We start from the raw sequence: 14902 nt of genomic DNA on the forward strand, positions 1-14902 counted from the left end.
CATAAATGCTTGTCAGTACATTTGGCAGTACACCACATTTCAAAGACAAAAGAATAATTATGAAATTTCAAATAAATATGCACTAGTGCAGTGGTTCTCAACCACATTCCTGGAGGACCACCAACACTGCACATTAGTCTCCTTAATCAAACACACCTGATTCAGGTCACCTTCTCATTAGTAGAAACTCACAGACTTGTAATGGGTGTGTCAGACAAAGGAGACATGCAAAATGTGCAGTGTTGGTGGTCCTCCAGGAATGTGGTTGAGAACCACTGCACTAGTGGATCAAACAACTCTCTAAAGTTTGGCTGACTGCATTTATTATAAATTTAAACTATAAAACATTTTCATTTAATTGTAATTAACATGCAGTTAGGTGTCCACAAATATTAAATTCAGTTTGTTTTCTAAAGTCGTCTTCTTTTTCACAAGGGTATAGTTCACCCAAAAATTAAAATTCTATCATCATTTACTTCACCCTCATGCCGTTCCAAACCTGAATGACTTCTCGATCTCTTTCTTCGATAAGATTTTAAAATGAATAACTGTTTTTGTCCATACAATGAAGGTCCATTTGGGTCAATAACAACAAGTGACCATAAGACCAAATCATGGAGATGCTTAAAAAGAAAGTCATACAGGTTTCAACATGAGGGTCAGGTTTACATTTTGGTGTGGACTGTCCCTTTAAGAATCAAGGTGCTCCTGATATGCATGGCAGCATTAAGATATAATGGGAGTGAAACTGATTTACTGTTTGTGGGTGTCTCATGTTTGATTTTATAGCTTTTGCTTGCCCTACTTGAAAGCCATACTTTATCACACCCGGTATTTTAAACACAGACAAGCTGCTTTACCCTGTAGTATTTAAATTCTCAGAATGTTTAGATTAATTTTAAACCTGTTAGAATTTGGTTTGAGATAACAAGATGGTTCTGTATAGAAAAAAATAAAATGTCAAAAATCGTGTTCAAAGAAACACCGAGGATTTTATGGGATCTGTGTGTACATAGTGTTACCTTTAGTCTCCCTGCGGAGTGCCTTGATTCTCACCTGCATGAACATTAGGGCTCGCCCATTCTCCCATGGGTCCATGAGTGTAATACTGTGAGCTTGTAAATGATGTCTTTTACAAAAACGAAGAAATCACACCATGTGGTGACTTTTGTTTTCTAAAGTTTGTAACATTGTTTCTGAGAAAAGAGGAGCTGTTGGATTCAGGGTCTTTTACCATATCATGCATCTCTCTCCCTGTATGGCAGCAGTGACTTCTGTAAATAGAAATATGTAAACAGTACATAGAGGTAGATATATGCTTGAAATAAAAAGACATAAGGCCAGTAAACCCATGTGTGTTTTCTTGTTAGGGATGGGCAATATACCGGAAGACACAATAAACTGGTGGAAATTTGACAACTGGGAGAAATTTTGTGTCATCACCATTACATTCAGATGACATTGCAGTTCTGTGTTGTCACAACCGTGTCATTATTTAGCTGAAGTCATTTCAGAGTTGGTTCTGTTCATAAACTGTAATATATATATATATATATATATATATATATATATATATATATATAATATATAATATATATATTTACAGAAAAATATTAATCAGCATGATAAGATCCACCTAAAATGATGGAAACCATCTTTGGGAAAAATTTATTTGAAGTGTAATTAGATTTTTTTTTAGTTTGGCTAACATCCCATTTGTATGAATGTAAACGGTGGGTTAATTACCTATACTGCAGCCATCCACCAGGGGGCGATTGAAATGTTTTGGCTTTACACTTTTGTTCAGATAGAACTGCACAACGAATTGTATTTTATTCATCATCATGATTTCTAACTCTCTTAATATACAAATCATAATTGCACTTAATAAACCCCTGCCAGTTATTTATCCTGAAGGCATTTCATTTTAACTTAGCATTTGCATTATCTTGCATTGGGAACTAGCTCCATGATCTTTTTTCATTGTTGCTGTTGCCAGATGTCAAGAGTTTATATGCCTGAGAGCTTTTTTTTTTTTTTCAGTTTTTTTAAGCAATACATTTTCTGCCCAGTGGTTTGCTCAATCTTCCAAACCTGGCATATTAATACACATTATTACTCATATTAACGCAGTGAAACAGAACACAGCTAGTAGACAGAAAAACACTTTCCACAGATTTTTATGTGATGCTGTCACATATTTTCCTGACCGATAAATTTGATCATGACTAAAAAAATTAAAATTTCATTCAGTCAAACTGACTGGGTATATTTATAATGCAACACTATCATTTGAAATCCGAAGTGCTGCTTATAAGTTAAAATGCAATAAGTCTTAATGTGACAGCAGCCTAATATAGGGTGAATAAAGAGCACTTCAAGAAGGGGACCCTATTTATAGGGGCACTCCAAATGGAATTGAATCCATTCACTAAGGTCCCTTCCACAAGTCCATTAGAAAAGTGTACATGTGATGGTCACTTCAAAGAAGTAATTTTATTTTTTATGGTTATGCAACCCAGGGTGGTGAGTCTTCACGGTTAATTTCAAAGGTAGATAGCAGAAGAGTCTGAGTTCACATATAATTCAATAACAATTAAATAATTTTATGTAAACTTGTTTTGTTGTACACAAATTTAATTATAAATACACCATTTTTGTCAAGAATTTCATTTTATGTTTAAATAAGTTTAATAGGAAAGAAATGTGTTTAATAGTCGATACCATTAGGCAAATGTGATTACCTGCAGGATCCAAAGAAGAGATGGCAAGTATATTGTATAAACATATTTTGAAAACTTAACTTTAAAATGTGTATTTATTTGCAATAATTATATTAACAGCAATAATCAGGGCTCAAATTGAGGGGGGATGTGGGGGGGTGGCTCCCCCCGGTTGAAAAAAATTATAGAAAGCATCCCCCCTTACCATCCCCTTTGGATTAATAATCCAATCCTTACATAATTCCATATATGATAAAAATCCACCCAGTGCCCTTTTTTTTTATTATTATTAAAAAAAAAATTACAAAATCCCCACAAATCATAAGCACTTTCTTAGAACAAGCCGTTCACAAGGATCTGGGCAAAGTGACCTCATATTGCACAGACCCCTCCCACAGACACTGCCGTTTTAGCATAGACCCGCCCTGAGTGAGCTGTCAACAGTCCACCATTGTTTCGACGCCGGAGCAAATGTAGACAAGAAAGTCTCTAAGAGATTGAGGTGTTTTGTTGTTGGATGTAAGACTGAACAGTCGTCATTTACTCCCGACATCTGAGCCGATGAAGATGCAGTAGATTACCTTTGTTTTTGAAGTGAATGCACCCCTCCCCCCATCTACCTAAATGCGTTTAAACGTCTGCACAAATCATTTTACTCCAGACTGCGTTCTGAACAATTTTTTTTTTTTTTTACTAAAACTTAAAACTCAATTTTTTTTTTTACTAAAACTTAAAACTCAAGGATGGATCAGTAGTACCCACTCTTCATGATCCAGTTGCGCCTCTAGAAGAAGTAAGTCCCACACTTTATATTTCTTATCTTATATTATGATTATTGGCAAATTGCCCTTCCTCTTTCAGGAAGAGAGGGGCGGGGTGAGCAGAGCTCATCAGCATTTAAAGAGACATGCACCAAAACGGATCGCTGTGAACAGGTTTTTGACAATGTAAAAAGGGTGGTGTTTTACACAACCATTGAGGAATTTTAACCAAAGTTTGTTGCAGACAGTTCGTGAAGACCCTAAAGATTCATACTAACTTGTGGAAAACAGGCATCCAATGCATCCTATGTGGTTAACACAAGCTCAATAAATGTGATTTTTGGAAAGCTTTTACTTGTCTTGAAAAAGGTGGTTTCTGATGAGTGGCTAAATGAGACTACAGAGGTTGTCAGGCATTAAACAAAACAGGTAAACTCATTATCCTTATAATAAACCCTCAAACTATTCCAAACAAAAACCTTCAAAAAAATTCTAACCCAAACTTTCAGGAAAAGTCTTTTTTAAGACTTCAATCAAAACCGTAGAAACAGTAAAGCCAAACAACAGTGATGTAGTTTGTTTATCGCCTATAGCTTTTTACTTCTGTCGAATGTATTAAGGTTGAAAAATTCATAAAAGCGGCATACATTTTAAAACACCAAAAATCCAAACATCTTCAATTTTTTGAAGATTACCATGATGAATAAAACACATAAGATTCATACATTTTTGTTGGCCACAAATCTTATTTTCTGCAATAATTCAAAAACCAATGGAAAATCATATTGAGGGAACCTGGATGATGCTAACTTCAGGGTTGGCTTACAAAAATATGTCATTTCTGGAACAGACCACTAATGTTAGTGAAGCAAGAAAAGAAAATATACACACAGCTTTAATTCATTTTTTTTTTTTTATTATTACATTTAACTACTTGAATTTATTGCAATTGTATCTTTGATCTATAGCAGGGGTCCTCCACTCTGGACGTTGAGATCCACTTTCCTACAGAATTTAGCTCCAATCTGGATTAAACACACCTAGCTGCAACTTTCTAGTAATCTTGAAGACCTTGATTAGCTTGTTCAGGTGTTTGATTAGAGCAGGAAAGTGGATCTCGAGGTCCAGAGTTGAGGACCCCTGTTGTATTGTATTCACTTGTCTTCCTGGTATCATAAAATCCATATTTCCAGCCGAAATAACTGTATTGTATCATGATCTAACATTTGGTCACATCATCCTCCCCTATTCCCTGCAGTAAAATATGACAAAAATACATGAGTTAACAGTCTTTTATTGGTACAAAACAAAAACAAGAGAAGACCAGAAAAAAAAGGCCTTAACGGATCATGAATTTCATGAAACTTTAACAAATGAAAAGATAAACACCCTCCCAAAAGATAACAACTTTCTTTAACACATTGCCACACCTCCCTCCCTCCAAGCCCCATAATCCTCTCATTTGTTTGTTCCTCAATCTTCTCCTCCTAATGCAATCAATCTTTTATTTGGACCCTGTGGACAGCAGGGCGATCAGACCTGAAGAGGCACTAATCGACAGAATGTAGTTCCTGTGACAGACACATAAAGTTCAAGTTAAACATAAATAGGCTTCAACAGACACAAAGACTAAACATTACCGTAAACTTACACTGTTGGATTGAAGTTCTTCAGCAAGAAGAAAGAGGCAACGATGACAATCAAGAGGAACAGAGTGTTGTTGTAAAAGATGGAAAAAGTAGTGGCCTCGTAATCAGCGACCTCATTCTTCTTCCACAGGATCCTGTATCAAAGACTCACTGTCAGCAACAAAGTACATGTTCTGTGCCATATTTAAGACGCCAGATCAACGGGATACATATAAAGTGGTTAATTCAATCCTTGTCTTAAATAATCACCAGTGTTTTTATTTTTATCTAAAATCAAAACTATTAAAAATCTTTTCCGGTAACTAAAATAAATCTGAATTACAATAAAATATTACATGAAACTACAAACAAAGATTAGAAATGCTGCCTTGAGTACTTCAACAGAAATAAGCTCAAGTTAAAGTACTAGAATTACTAAAACGGAAATAAAATAAATAAACCTATAAAAAGCTATACAGAAATACATAAAAAAAAAATAAGAAAACTAGAAATATAAAAATAAAAAAGCTATTTAAAATAATGAACACCATATAAATATTAAGATTTTAATCGATAACAGAATATATTACAATCACGACTAGCATACCTCTCGTCCTTCTCTTTGCGGGACATTTTGCGGTTGTCAGCCTCAGAGAGCTTGCGGGTCACTTCCTTGGACACGGCGTCTTCACGTTTCTGAGCGACCCTGAAAGTACAGTTCCACAAAATCAATTCAGTCTTCCAGTAAAGTTCCCTAAAGCCGTAAAGGTCTCTGAAGACCGAGAGAAACTAAAAAGAATGCAATGAGACAATGTGTGAGGTTTCATTTAGGTATTCTCACTTGTGCTTGAGGACAAATTTGACGTTCTTGTAAGCAAAGGCAACCAGGTAGGTGCTGATTAGAGTCATGACTGCATACAGCACTGCAGACTGGACCAAATCCATATGCCAGATCCTCCAAAACAGCCCTGATACAAAATAATATATATTTGCAAGAAACAGGTGAGAACAAAATACAGGAATTTTTCTATAATTTATTCATGAAATTATCACAATGAATAAATTAAACAATAACTGTGGTCATCAATCATCAAAGACCACAAATAAACTGTACACATTAAGTGAGAATCCACAGCATTTTTTTTATTTTTAGAATAGAATAGAATAGAATAGAATAGAATAGAATAGAATAGAATAGAATAGAATAGAACTATGTAGGCAGCTAACTTTTGAAACACGTCAGGAGGAATGCTGGGAGTCTCATTAGCAGGAACAGATGAGGAACTTACAGATGGGGATTGCGGACACGATTAGCGCATTGCCGTAGAATAGCGCCGTGGATTTCGCCGACAGGTTCCTGCTGAAGTCCTGCAGGAGAAGATCCTCCTCTGACTGCTGTTTGTTGCTGCCTTTGGGTGCCATGTCTCCAGTCTGCGCTCCTCTCTGATTCTTGGCTTGAGTGAAAAGAGGCAGACACGTATGTGATCCGAATGGATGAAGCGCTTACGCCGCGTCAGCACAAACAGTGACGTAGAATTGATGCGCGCAGACGCAGAGCTCAAGGAGTCTCGCGGAGCTGCTGCCCTCTAGTTTCTGGGAGGAGCAACCGTATTTACAAGAATAGTTTACCCAAAACACTCATGTTTGTTTCAGAGATATATATATATATATATATATATATATATATATATATATATATATATATATATATATATATATATATATATATATATATATATATATATATCGATTTCAAGATAATGTTTATGTTTGTTTGATAAAAAAAATCTGATATATTCGTTGACCACTAGATGGAGACAAATATTAAGTTAAAGTTAAGTTAAAGAACGTTTAAATATGGTAATAAGACCTTCCTTTGTTATTATCTTAGTAGGAAATATTGCCCTTATAAACAAATTATCTATTAGATGCTAAGTTAATGTTAAACATTAAACATTAATATTTAAATTTTATTTTATGAGGTTATTCCTTAAATTATTATTTTTTCTTTTTTATTTATTTATTTATTTATTGTCTGAACAGTTTTAATGTATCTATGCACCTTTGATAAATAGTAAATTCACTATTTGGAAGTATTTTAGAGAATAGCACTGTTGTTAAGTGCTCTAACTCTAACGTGCAAGTTTCTGTCTTGCTTTACTTCATTTGTTGTAAACTGATTCATTGTGAATAAAAAAATAAAAAAATAAAATAAAATAAAAAAATCCCAATTAAAAAAACCTGATCCTAACTCTTCTCACCCAGGGCAGGCTGTTAAAAATGGAAAACAAAATGTGACACTGACAGGTTTCCAAGTATACTAAAATTTAACTTGAAATATAATAAAGGTAGACTTTCATTGCTGACTCAAAATCCAGAAAGACTTCAGACAATCGTGTCTCTCTGTCTACTTTTCTTTTTCACCTCAACATTTTCCAGTATCGTTCTGGTTCTTCAGGCAAGAAACTCAGTCTGCCACCTAACCAGCATTAAATGTCTGAGAAAAGCAGATTTAAAGAAAATAAAAAAAATAATGTCTGACATCATACCTCTGTGAAGAGAAGTTTGGGACAGATAATTTTTTATGGAAATTCAGCAGGGATTTTAGGTACCCTGGAGCTGGTGAATGTCTGTAATCTACAAAGAAGAATAAATTACACTTTGTACCACCAAGTCACCTGATTATGCCATTTACATAATGACAACTAAGAGCTGGGTTTGGAAAGGCAGAAGCAGATGATAACAATAACTGTGAGGAGAGTGAAAGTGAATTGAGAACTAGCTGACAGTACACATAACTCCGTAAAGGCTGTAGATGGTAAAGAAAAGCAGAAAGCCCCAGGGAGACACTAGTCAGGGCAAAGTTCATGTAAACACATCCTGGGTCTCCTTGGTCAACAAATGGCAGTTATGAAATGGGCGTAGACCTCAGGGTTTGTTTCTTTATTCAGCATTAGAATGACTTGCAGCCTAGTCATGGCAGCTTGTTTGATCACATTTGCACCTCTTTCTGGAGAATGGGTGGAGCCATACAATGGCAGCCAGATATGCATGTGATGGTGCTTTGAACCGAAAGCACCCAACTTTACGAGGTTGCATATGATGACAGTGCTGACAGTGTTGTGTATTTTGTCAGTAGGACTTGCTTTTTGTTCTCTTGCCATATTTAGATCTAGGGCGTGTTCAAAACACACAGGATTTGTGAATGGCAGATAGCCAAATGCAACATTAAAATAACGATTTGTGGTGAACAGGTTAAAGACATTTTTGGGTGAACTATCCCTTTAGTAATCTCATGCTCATGTTCAGGCTTATATTGAGATGCATAAACAGTATAAGCACGTGCATTAATGTGTCCGGTGCATCTGTATTTTAGATATCTTTTTACAGGTGCCTTTTTTAAAGTGTCCCTTTATTCAGGGTGTTTCCCTTGCCTGCAGAACAAGATGCTGGGATAGGCTCCAGCATACCTGTGACCTTACAGGAGGATAAGCAGTTTAAAGAAAGGGCAAATGGATTCTTGATTTGTTGTTTCCCAAGTTTTCTTTGCTTACAAAAAGTGTTCCCGTCGCTTCATATAACCCAAATTGCACGTCTGATGGCAGATGGAGTATCCTGATGATGATTTTCATACCTTTTATGTACCTTGGCACTGTTACTTACTTGGCAGTCTATGGGACAGTCTCAAGCCTCCAGGTTTTCATCCAAAATATCTTAAATTGTGTTCCAAAGATGAACGGAGCTTTTACAGGGTTAAAACGACATGGGGATAAGTGATTATTGACAAAATTTTCCTTTTGGGGTTGAGTATCCCTTTAATGTTCTGTTATGCTACACAAAAGTTTTTGATCTGAAAGGGTTTTTTGTTATGAGCTTTTTGGGGTTCAACATACCACTATGTTCCAAACAAAAACCAAAATTAGTCATAGGATGGGCCAAAGAATAATATGATTCTTTAAAAAGCAGTAACAGCACTTGTTAAAGCAATCTTTTTGCTAGTTACAGGCATGTGTGGTTCCGCATTACCAAACAAGCAGTTAAAGGGGTCATATGATGCGATTACAATTTTTCCTTTCCCTTTGGAGTGTTACAAACTCTTGGTGCATAAAGAAGATCTGTGACGTTGCAAAGACTAAAGTCTCAAATCCAGAGATGTTCTTTACAAAAGTTAAGAGTCAACCATGCCTACCTAAAACGGCTCATTCTAACATGCCCTCACATCTCTACGTCATGATGTGGGAAGATTTGTATAACACCGCCCAAATGTTCACGCAAAGAAAGAAGGCATAACTTTTTATCATACTGTTGCCATCGCCGCAACCATGTTGTGGCGTCGCTGTGTGTTTCATTGTGAAAGCAAAACTACTCTGTTTGGCCTTCCAAAAGAGGATACAACTAGAAAGCAGTGGTTAAGTTGTATTTACAACACTGTTCCAGAACGGTTCAACCCAAATATTCAGATGTGTGCAGCGCATTTTACGGAGGACGACGACTGTTTCCTGAACCAGTAGCCTACAATGCCAGTGTCTGATTCTATAAAGTGGGGCAATTTCAACTTTGCCAGGACAGTCTGATGCTTCTGACTCACAGTCTGTAAGTACATTTACATATTTAAAGAATTTGCCACTAATGATTCAAACGTGAGTTTTGAGCAGTGTAGAGTAGCGCTTGTTGTTTGTCATTTCTTCAATCACAAATGCAGACATGGTTTTATGTTTAAGTAGCGTAATACACAACATGTAAAAAGATAGTATAAGTCATTATAATCAGTAATTATGTGCCCACTGGATGCAAGAAATGCCTCGTTTGAAATGGGTTTTATTGGTTTTGTCTTGCCGCGCTGGGACACAGCATCACAGTATGTTAAGGGGTGTAATATTTCCATCACACGCTTGAGGAATTCTGCCAATCACAATGCATTGGATTGCTGGCCAATCAGCGCACACCTCGCTTTTCAGAACAATTAGTTTTGTAAAAAAAAAAAAAAAAAGATAATACAATAATGTTCAGTATGTGGAAAATAATGTTTTTTGAACCGTAAACCGCATAAACACATTGCATTACACCAAATACACAAAATAATGTTCTGTTTAGCAACATCATATGACCCCTTTAACTACAAACTGTTTTAATAAATTTAATGTTTAACACATACACTGAAGTTACAGCTACACAAAGTATTTGAGAGGAATGTTTAACTGTATATGTTCATATATATATATATATATATATATATATATATATATATATATATATATATATTAATGAACTCAAATAAAATAAGTTACTCATAACTATTAGTTTCTAAAATTAAACAAATTGAGGTAATCTGTTTCCTATATTATATATATATTTTTTTTTTTTTCATATTTTTCAGTAAAAAAAAAAAAAAAAATAGATATTTTCTCATATTCTGGGTGTTTTCCAGGGTATTTCTGTGCAGTCGGTGTTGTTAGTGATTACTTGTGCTTTGATAAGCAGTTGCTAGGTTAACTGGTAACTGTTTTATCAAGGTGGTTTGCATGTTTTATCATCTGCTAGAGAAAAATAAAAAAATGTCTAATTGCTCAAAAAAAGCTAAATTTCCTCAACAAATTGTACAGTTTAAGGTATCATTCAGTGTGCGTCAAAAAGTATGATGGAATGATGTTAACAAATAATGAGATGATCTTATATAATAACTCAGCAAGAGCTTTCAAAATTATCTTGTGGTATGAGCTATTGAAAATATAAAAATAAATGCTCATTTTAATTTCATAGTTTTAAAATAATTGTAATATTATTTAATAATTATTATATTATTTAATATAATTTTTAGATTTTTATATTAATAAAAACTTTAATATTATACTATACTATAATAACTATAATAACTATATATATTATATATTTTCACTATTGAGAATCAAACATTTATAAGACAAATTGGCAAAATATTTAAGTAGGGCTACATATGAAAGTTGTTTTTTTATTATTTAAAATGTCTTCTTGAGATTGGCTCTAGCACCTTTGAGAACCTTTCAGCCAAGAAGAGGTGAAATAACACTCCCAGGCTTACATCTGTACTCCAGATGGCTCAATGTCTATTAGGCAAGTCATAAGCAGCTGTTTATCGTACGATTATGTATATCATAATGCATTGATAAACTGAGGTGTGACATGCATTCTTTTCGGCTTTTATTGAAAAGCCCAACTACAAATGTTAAGTTCTACATACAGTTTTTCTCTCTAATATTTATATTATTATGCAAAAAAAAAAGCTCATATCAATAGCTCATACCACAAGATAATCTTGAAAGCTCTTGCTGAGTTATTATATAAGATCATCTCATTATGTGTTCGTTTTCTATATATATATTGAGGGGTCCCATTAAGATTTTCTTTTCCTCAGTGGTCTGGAAACATCCATGACCGATTTGGAGGTGGTGTCAATGAATATAAATATTTTAATATCCGTATGTGGAAACAGGTTTCAACAAAAATGCAAATGACAGATGTAGTTGTGGAACAGTTTTGAGCTGGCAGCAGTTTCCATAAGTTTTTCTAGTTCATTGTTGGTGTGCATAAGCGAGATTAGTGAATAGGAGTTGTATCAACAAGTATCGAGTTGTGTCAACAAGGAAAGCGTGGGTGTGTTTCTACTGTATATATGCATGTATCCCACTGTACGAGTGTTATGTGAGTTACGTGCTTGCACATGGGCAGAGAGGAAGCCTGGGAGCCAGATAATGTGGAAGGAGGGGGGTTAAGTACCACTTGGGGAGTCCATTCTACATGAAATGTACCAAAAGCATTAGATGTGAGATGTAAAAGGAACTGTTGTTAACTAAATCTATTAAAAACATGTTTGCTAATTGAAATAAAGGAAAATATTAGATGAAAAAAAAACCTGCAACTAAACGAAAATGAGAAATCTTTCCCTAGCAACTTAAGTAATAAAACTGAAACCGAACTAAAACTAGCCTAAAACTGAACTAAATGATAAATTAAACCTAAACTGTAATGTTTAAAAAGAGCAAAAACCAATTAAAATGTCAAAAGCACCTAAGAAGATTAGAAAAAAGAAACTGAAAATATAAAAATAAATGCTAATTTTAATTTAATATTTTTAAAATAATTGTAATATTATTTAATAATTATTATATTAATATAATTTTTAGATTTTTATATTAATAAAAACTATAATATTATATAACAAATAATAAAAAAATAACATGGGTTTGTTTTCACTATTGAGAATCAAACATTTATAAGACAAATTGGCAAAATGATGGGTATATTCCAGATATTTAAGTAGGGCTACATATGAAAGTTGTTAGAATAAGACAGTTACAGCTTTTTTATTATTTAAAATGTGTCTTCTTGAGATTGGCTCTAGCACCTTTGAGAACCTTTCAGCCAAGAAGAGGTGAAATAGCACTCCTAGGCTTACATCTGTACTCCAGATGGCTCAATGTCTTTTAGGCAAGTCATAAGAAGCTGTATATCGTACGATTTCTTTACGTGCCAGTAGCTGCAGCATCTTTATCGTGTTAGAGCTTTCTTGGAATACCGCCACAGACGTTCCCTTTCATCCACAAACAGGTTGCCTGCATGTTAATATAAGTTGCTCAAGACCCAAATAAAAACACTCATGAAACACTTCACTATGCAGTGAGCATTGCATTGCAGAATTCAATCAAAAATATTCTAAATAACTATGTATAACCAGCTAATAGATATTTTCTGGTTGTGGTTAGATGGGTTAGAAGAGGATAGGAACTTAAGCATTACATTTACATTTAGTCATTTATCAGACGCTTTTATCCAAAGCAACTTACAAATGAAGACAATGGATGCAATCAAAATCAACAAAAGAGCAATGATATACAAGAGCTATAACAAGTCTCAGTTAACTTAACGCAGCACACATAGCAAGGGCTTTTTAAATAATATAATAAATAAAAAGAAAACAGAATAGAAAAAGAATAGAGCAAGCTAGTGTTTGAGGTCCTTGCTTGCTTTTGTTAATTGTATAATAAATGAAAAGAAAACAGAAAGAATACAAAAAGATTGGAAAGCTAGTTAGTTATTTTTTTTTTTTAAGAATAGAATTAGAATAGAGAGTGCTAGAGTTAGAGGGTCAAATAAAGTGTTTTTATTCTTGAAGATGGCTAAGGACTCAGCTGCTCGGATTGAGTTGGGCAGGTCATTCCACCCGGAGGGAACATTTAATTTAAAAGTCTGTAAAAGTGACTTTGTGCTTCTTTGGTATGGCACAATCAAGCAACGTTCACTTGCAGAATGCAAGCTTCTAGAGGGCATACAAGTCTGAATTAATGAATTTAGGTAAAGGGATGTAGAGCCAGTGGTGGTTTTGTATGCAAACATCAATGTCTTGAATTTTATGCGAGCAGCTATTGGTAGCCAGTGCAAATTGATAAACAGAGGTGTGACGTACATTCTTTTCTGCTCATTAAAAATTAATCTTGCTGCCGCGTTCTGGATTAATTGTAAAGGTTTGATAGAACTGGCTGGAAGACCCGCCAAGAGAGCATTGCAATAGTCTAGCCTGGGACAGAACAAGAGCATGAACAAGGAGTTGTGCAGCATGTTCCGAAAGAAAGGGCCTGATCTTCTTGATGTTGAATAAAGCAAATCTGCTGGACTGGACAGTTTTAGCAATGTGGTCTGAGAAAGTCAGCTGGTCGTCAATCATAACTCCAAGGTTTCTGTCTGTTTTTAAAGGAGTTATGGTTGATGTGCCTAACTGGATGGTGAAATTGTGATGAAACAATGGGTTTGTTGTAACCACAAGCAGTTCTGTCTTGGCAAGGTTAGTTGTTAGACAAGCTGAGATGCGAGCAGCTATTGTCGGAACATCAGGATGGAATAAGAGGTAGAGTTTAGTGTCATCAGCATAGTAGTGGTATGAAAAGCTGTGTTTCTGAATGACAGAACCTAATGATGCCATGAAAAGTGGTCCAAGAACTGAGCCCTGAGACACCCCATTAGTTTATTAATGCATTAATAAAGCATTCTAGAAACATAACATTAAAAGACATCATTACTTGTTTTCCACCCCTCTCACATATGACCCCAAATCACCAATAGATGGCAGGATTGTTTTCTCCATTTGGTTTCCTGGAACATGTTGATCTCCTTTGCAAATCTTGCTCATGCTTTGTGGGATGTTATCCTTCAGGATTCAAGAGGTGTGTGTTATCAGATGTACTGTATTATTAAAGTGACGTGACATACAGCCATGTATGATGACCCATACTCAGAATTCGTGTTCTGCATTTAACCCATCCAAAGAGCACACACAGAGCAGTGAACACACACACACCGTGAACACACACCCCGGAGCAGTGGGCAGCCATTTATGCTGTGGCAGTTGGGAGTTCGGTGCCTTGCTCAAGGGCACCTCAGTCGTGGTATTGCCTGCCCGAGACTCAAACCCACAACCTTAGGGTTAGGAGTCAAACTCTCTAACCCTTAGGCCACGACTTCCCCACTAAATTACATTACTCCTGACCTGACAGTTGCCCTAATTAATTCTGTATTTAAAGCCATAAGATGGAGACAAAACGTTTCATAAGAGGTCACATCAGACACTTATTATTCTAATCTGATCCTGTGATCACTACATTTATCCTGTTGAATCATTACATGGCTCAAAGTGTGTCTGCCATCTTGCTTTAAAAAACAGGTTAGAGTAATTCCAAGTCCTAAAAAAAAACATTTTCCTGAATTGGAATCAGCCTTGTGGTCAGTGTACACCGTTCTGAAGAGGAAGCAACCAGAAAAC

The 14902-nt window shown here is 35.2% G+C and overlaps 1 protein-coding gene across 1 annotated transcript; it reads right to left on the reverse strand.

Annotated features, from left to right (window-relative positions):
* Nucleotides 1-4762: 4762 nt before the first annotated feature.
* LOC109109142 (translocon-associated protein subunit gamma) lies at nt 4763-6649 on the reverse strand. Its single transcript, XM_019122257.2, has 5 exons — nt 6402-6649; nt 5954-6080; nt 5720-5818; nt 5136-5267; nt 4763-5055 (listed from the first exon to the last, which is right to left on the reverse strand). Exons 1-5 carry the CDS (start codon nt 6532-6534, stop codon nt 4989-4991), a joined length of 558 nt encoding a protein of 185 aa, XP_018977802.1. The 5' UTR covers nt 6535-6649; the 3' UTR covers nt 4763-4988.
* Between the last annotated feature and the right edge of the window lie 8253 nt (nt 6650-14902).

This window comes from Cyprinus carpio, chromosome A18 (genome assembly GCF_018340385.1).
Source record: "Cyprinus carpio isolate SPL01 chromosome A18, ASM1834038v1, whole genome shotgun sequence".
Lineage (NCBI taxonomy): Eukaryota > Metazoa > Chordata > Actinopteri > Cypriniformes > Cyprinidae > Cyprinus > Cyprinus carpio.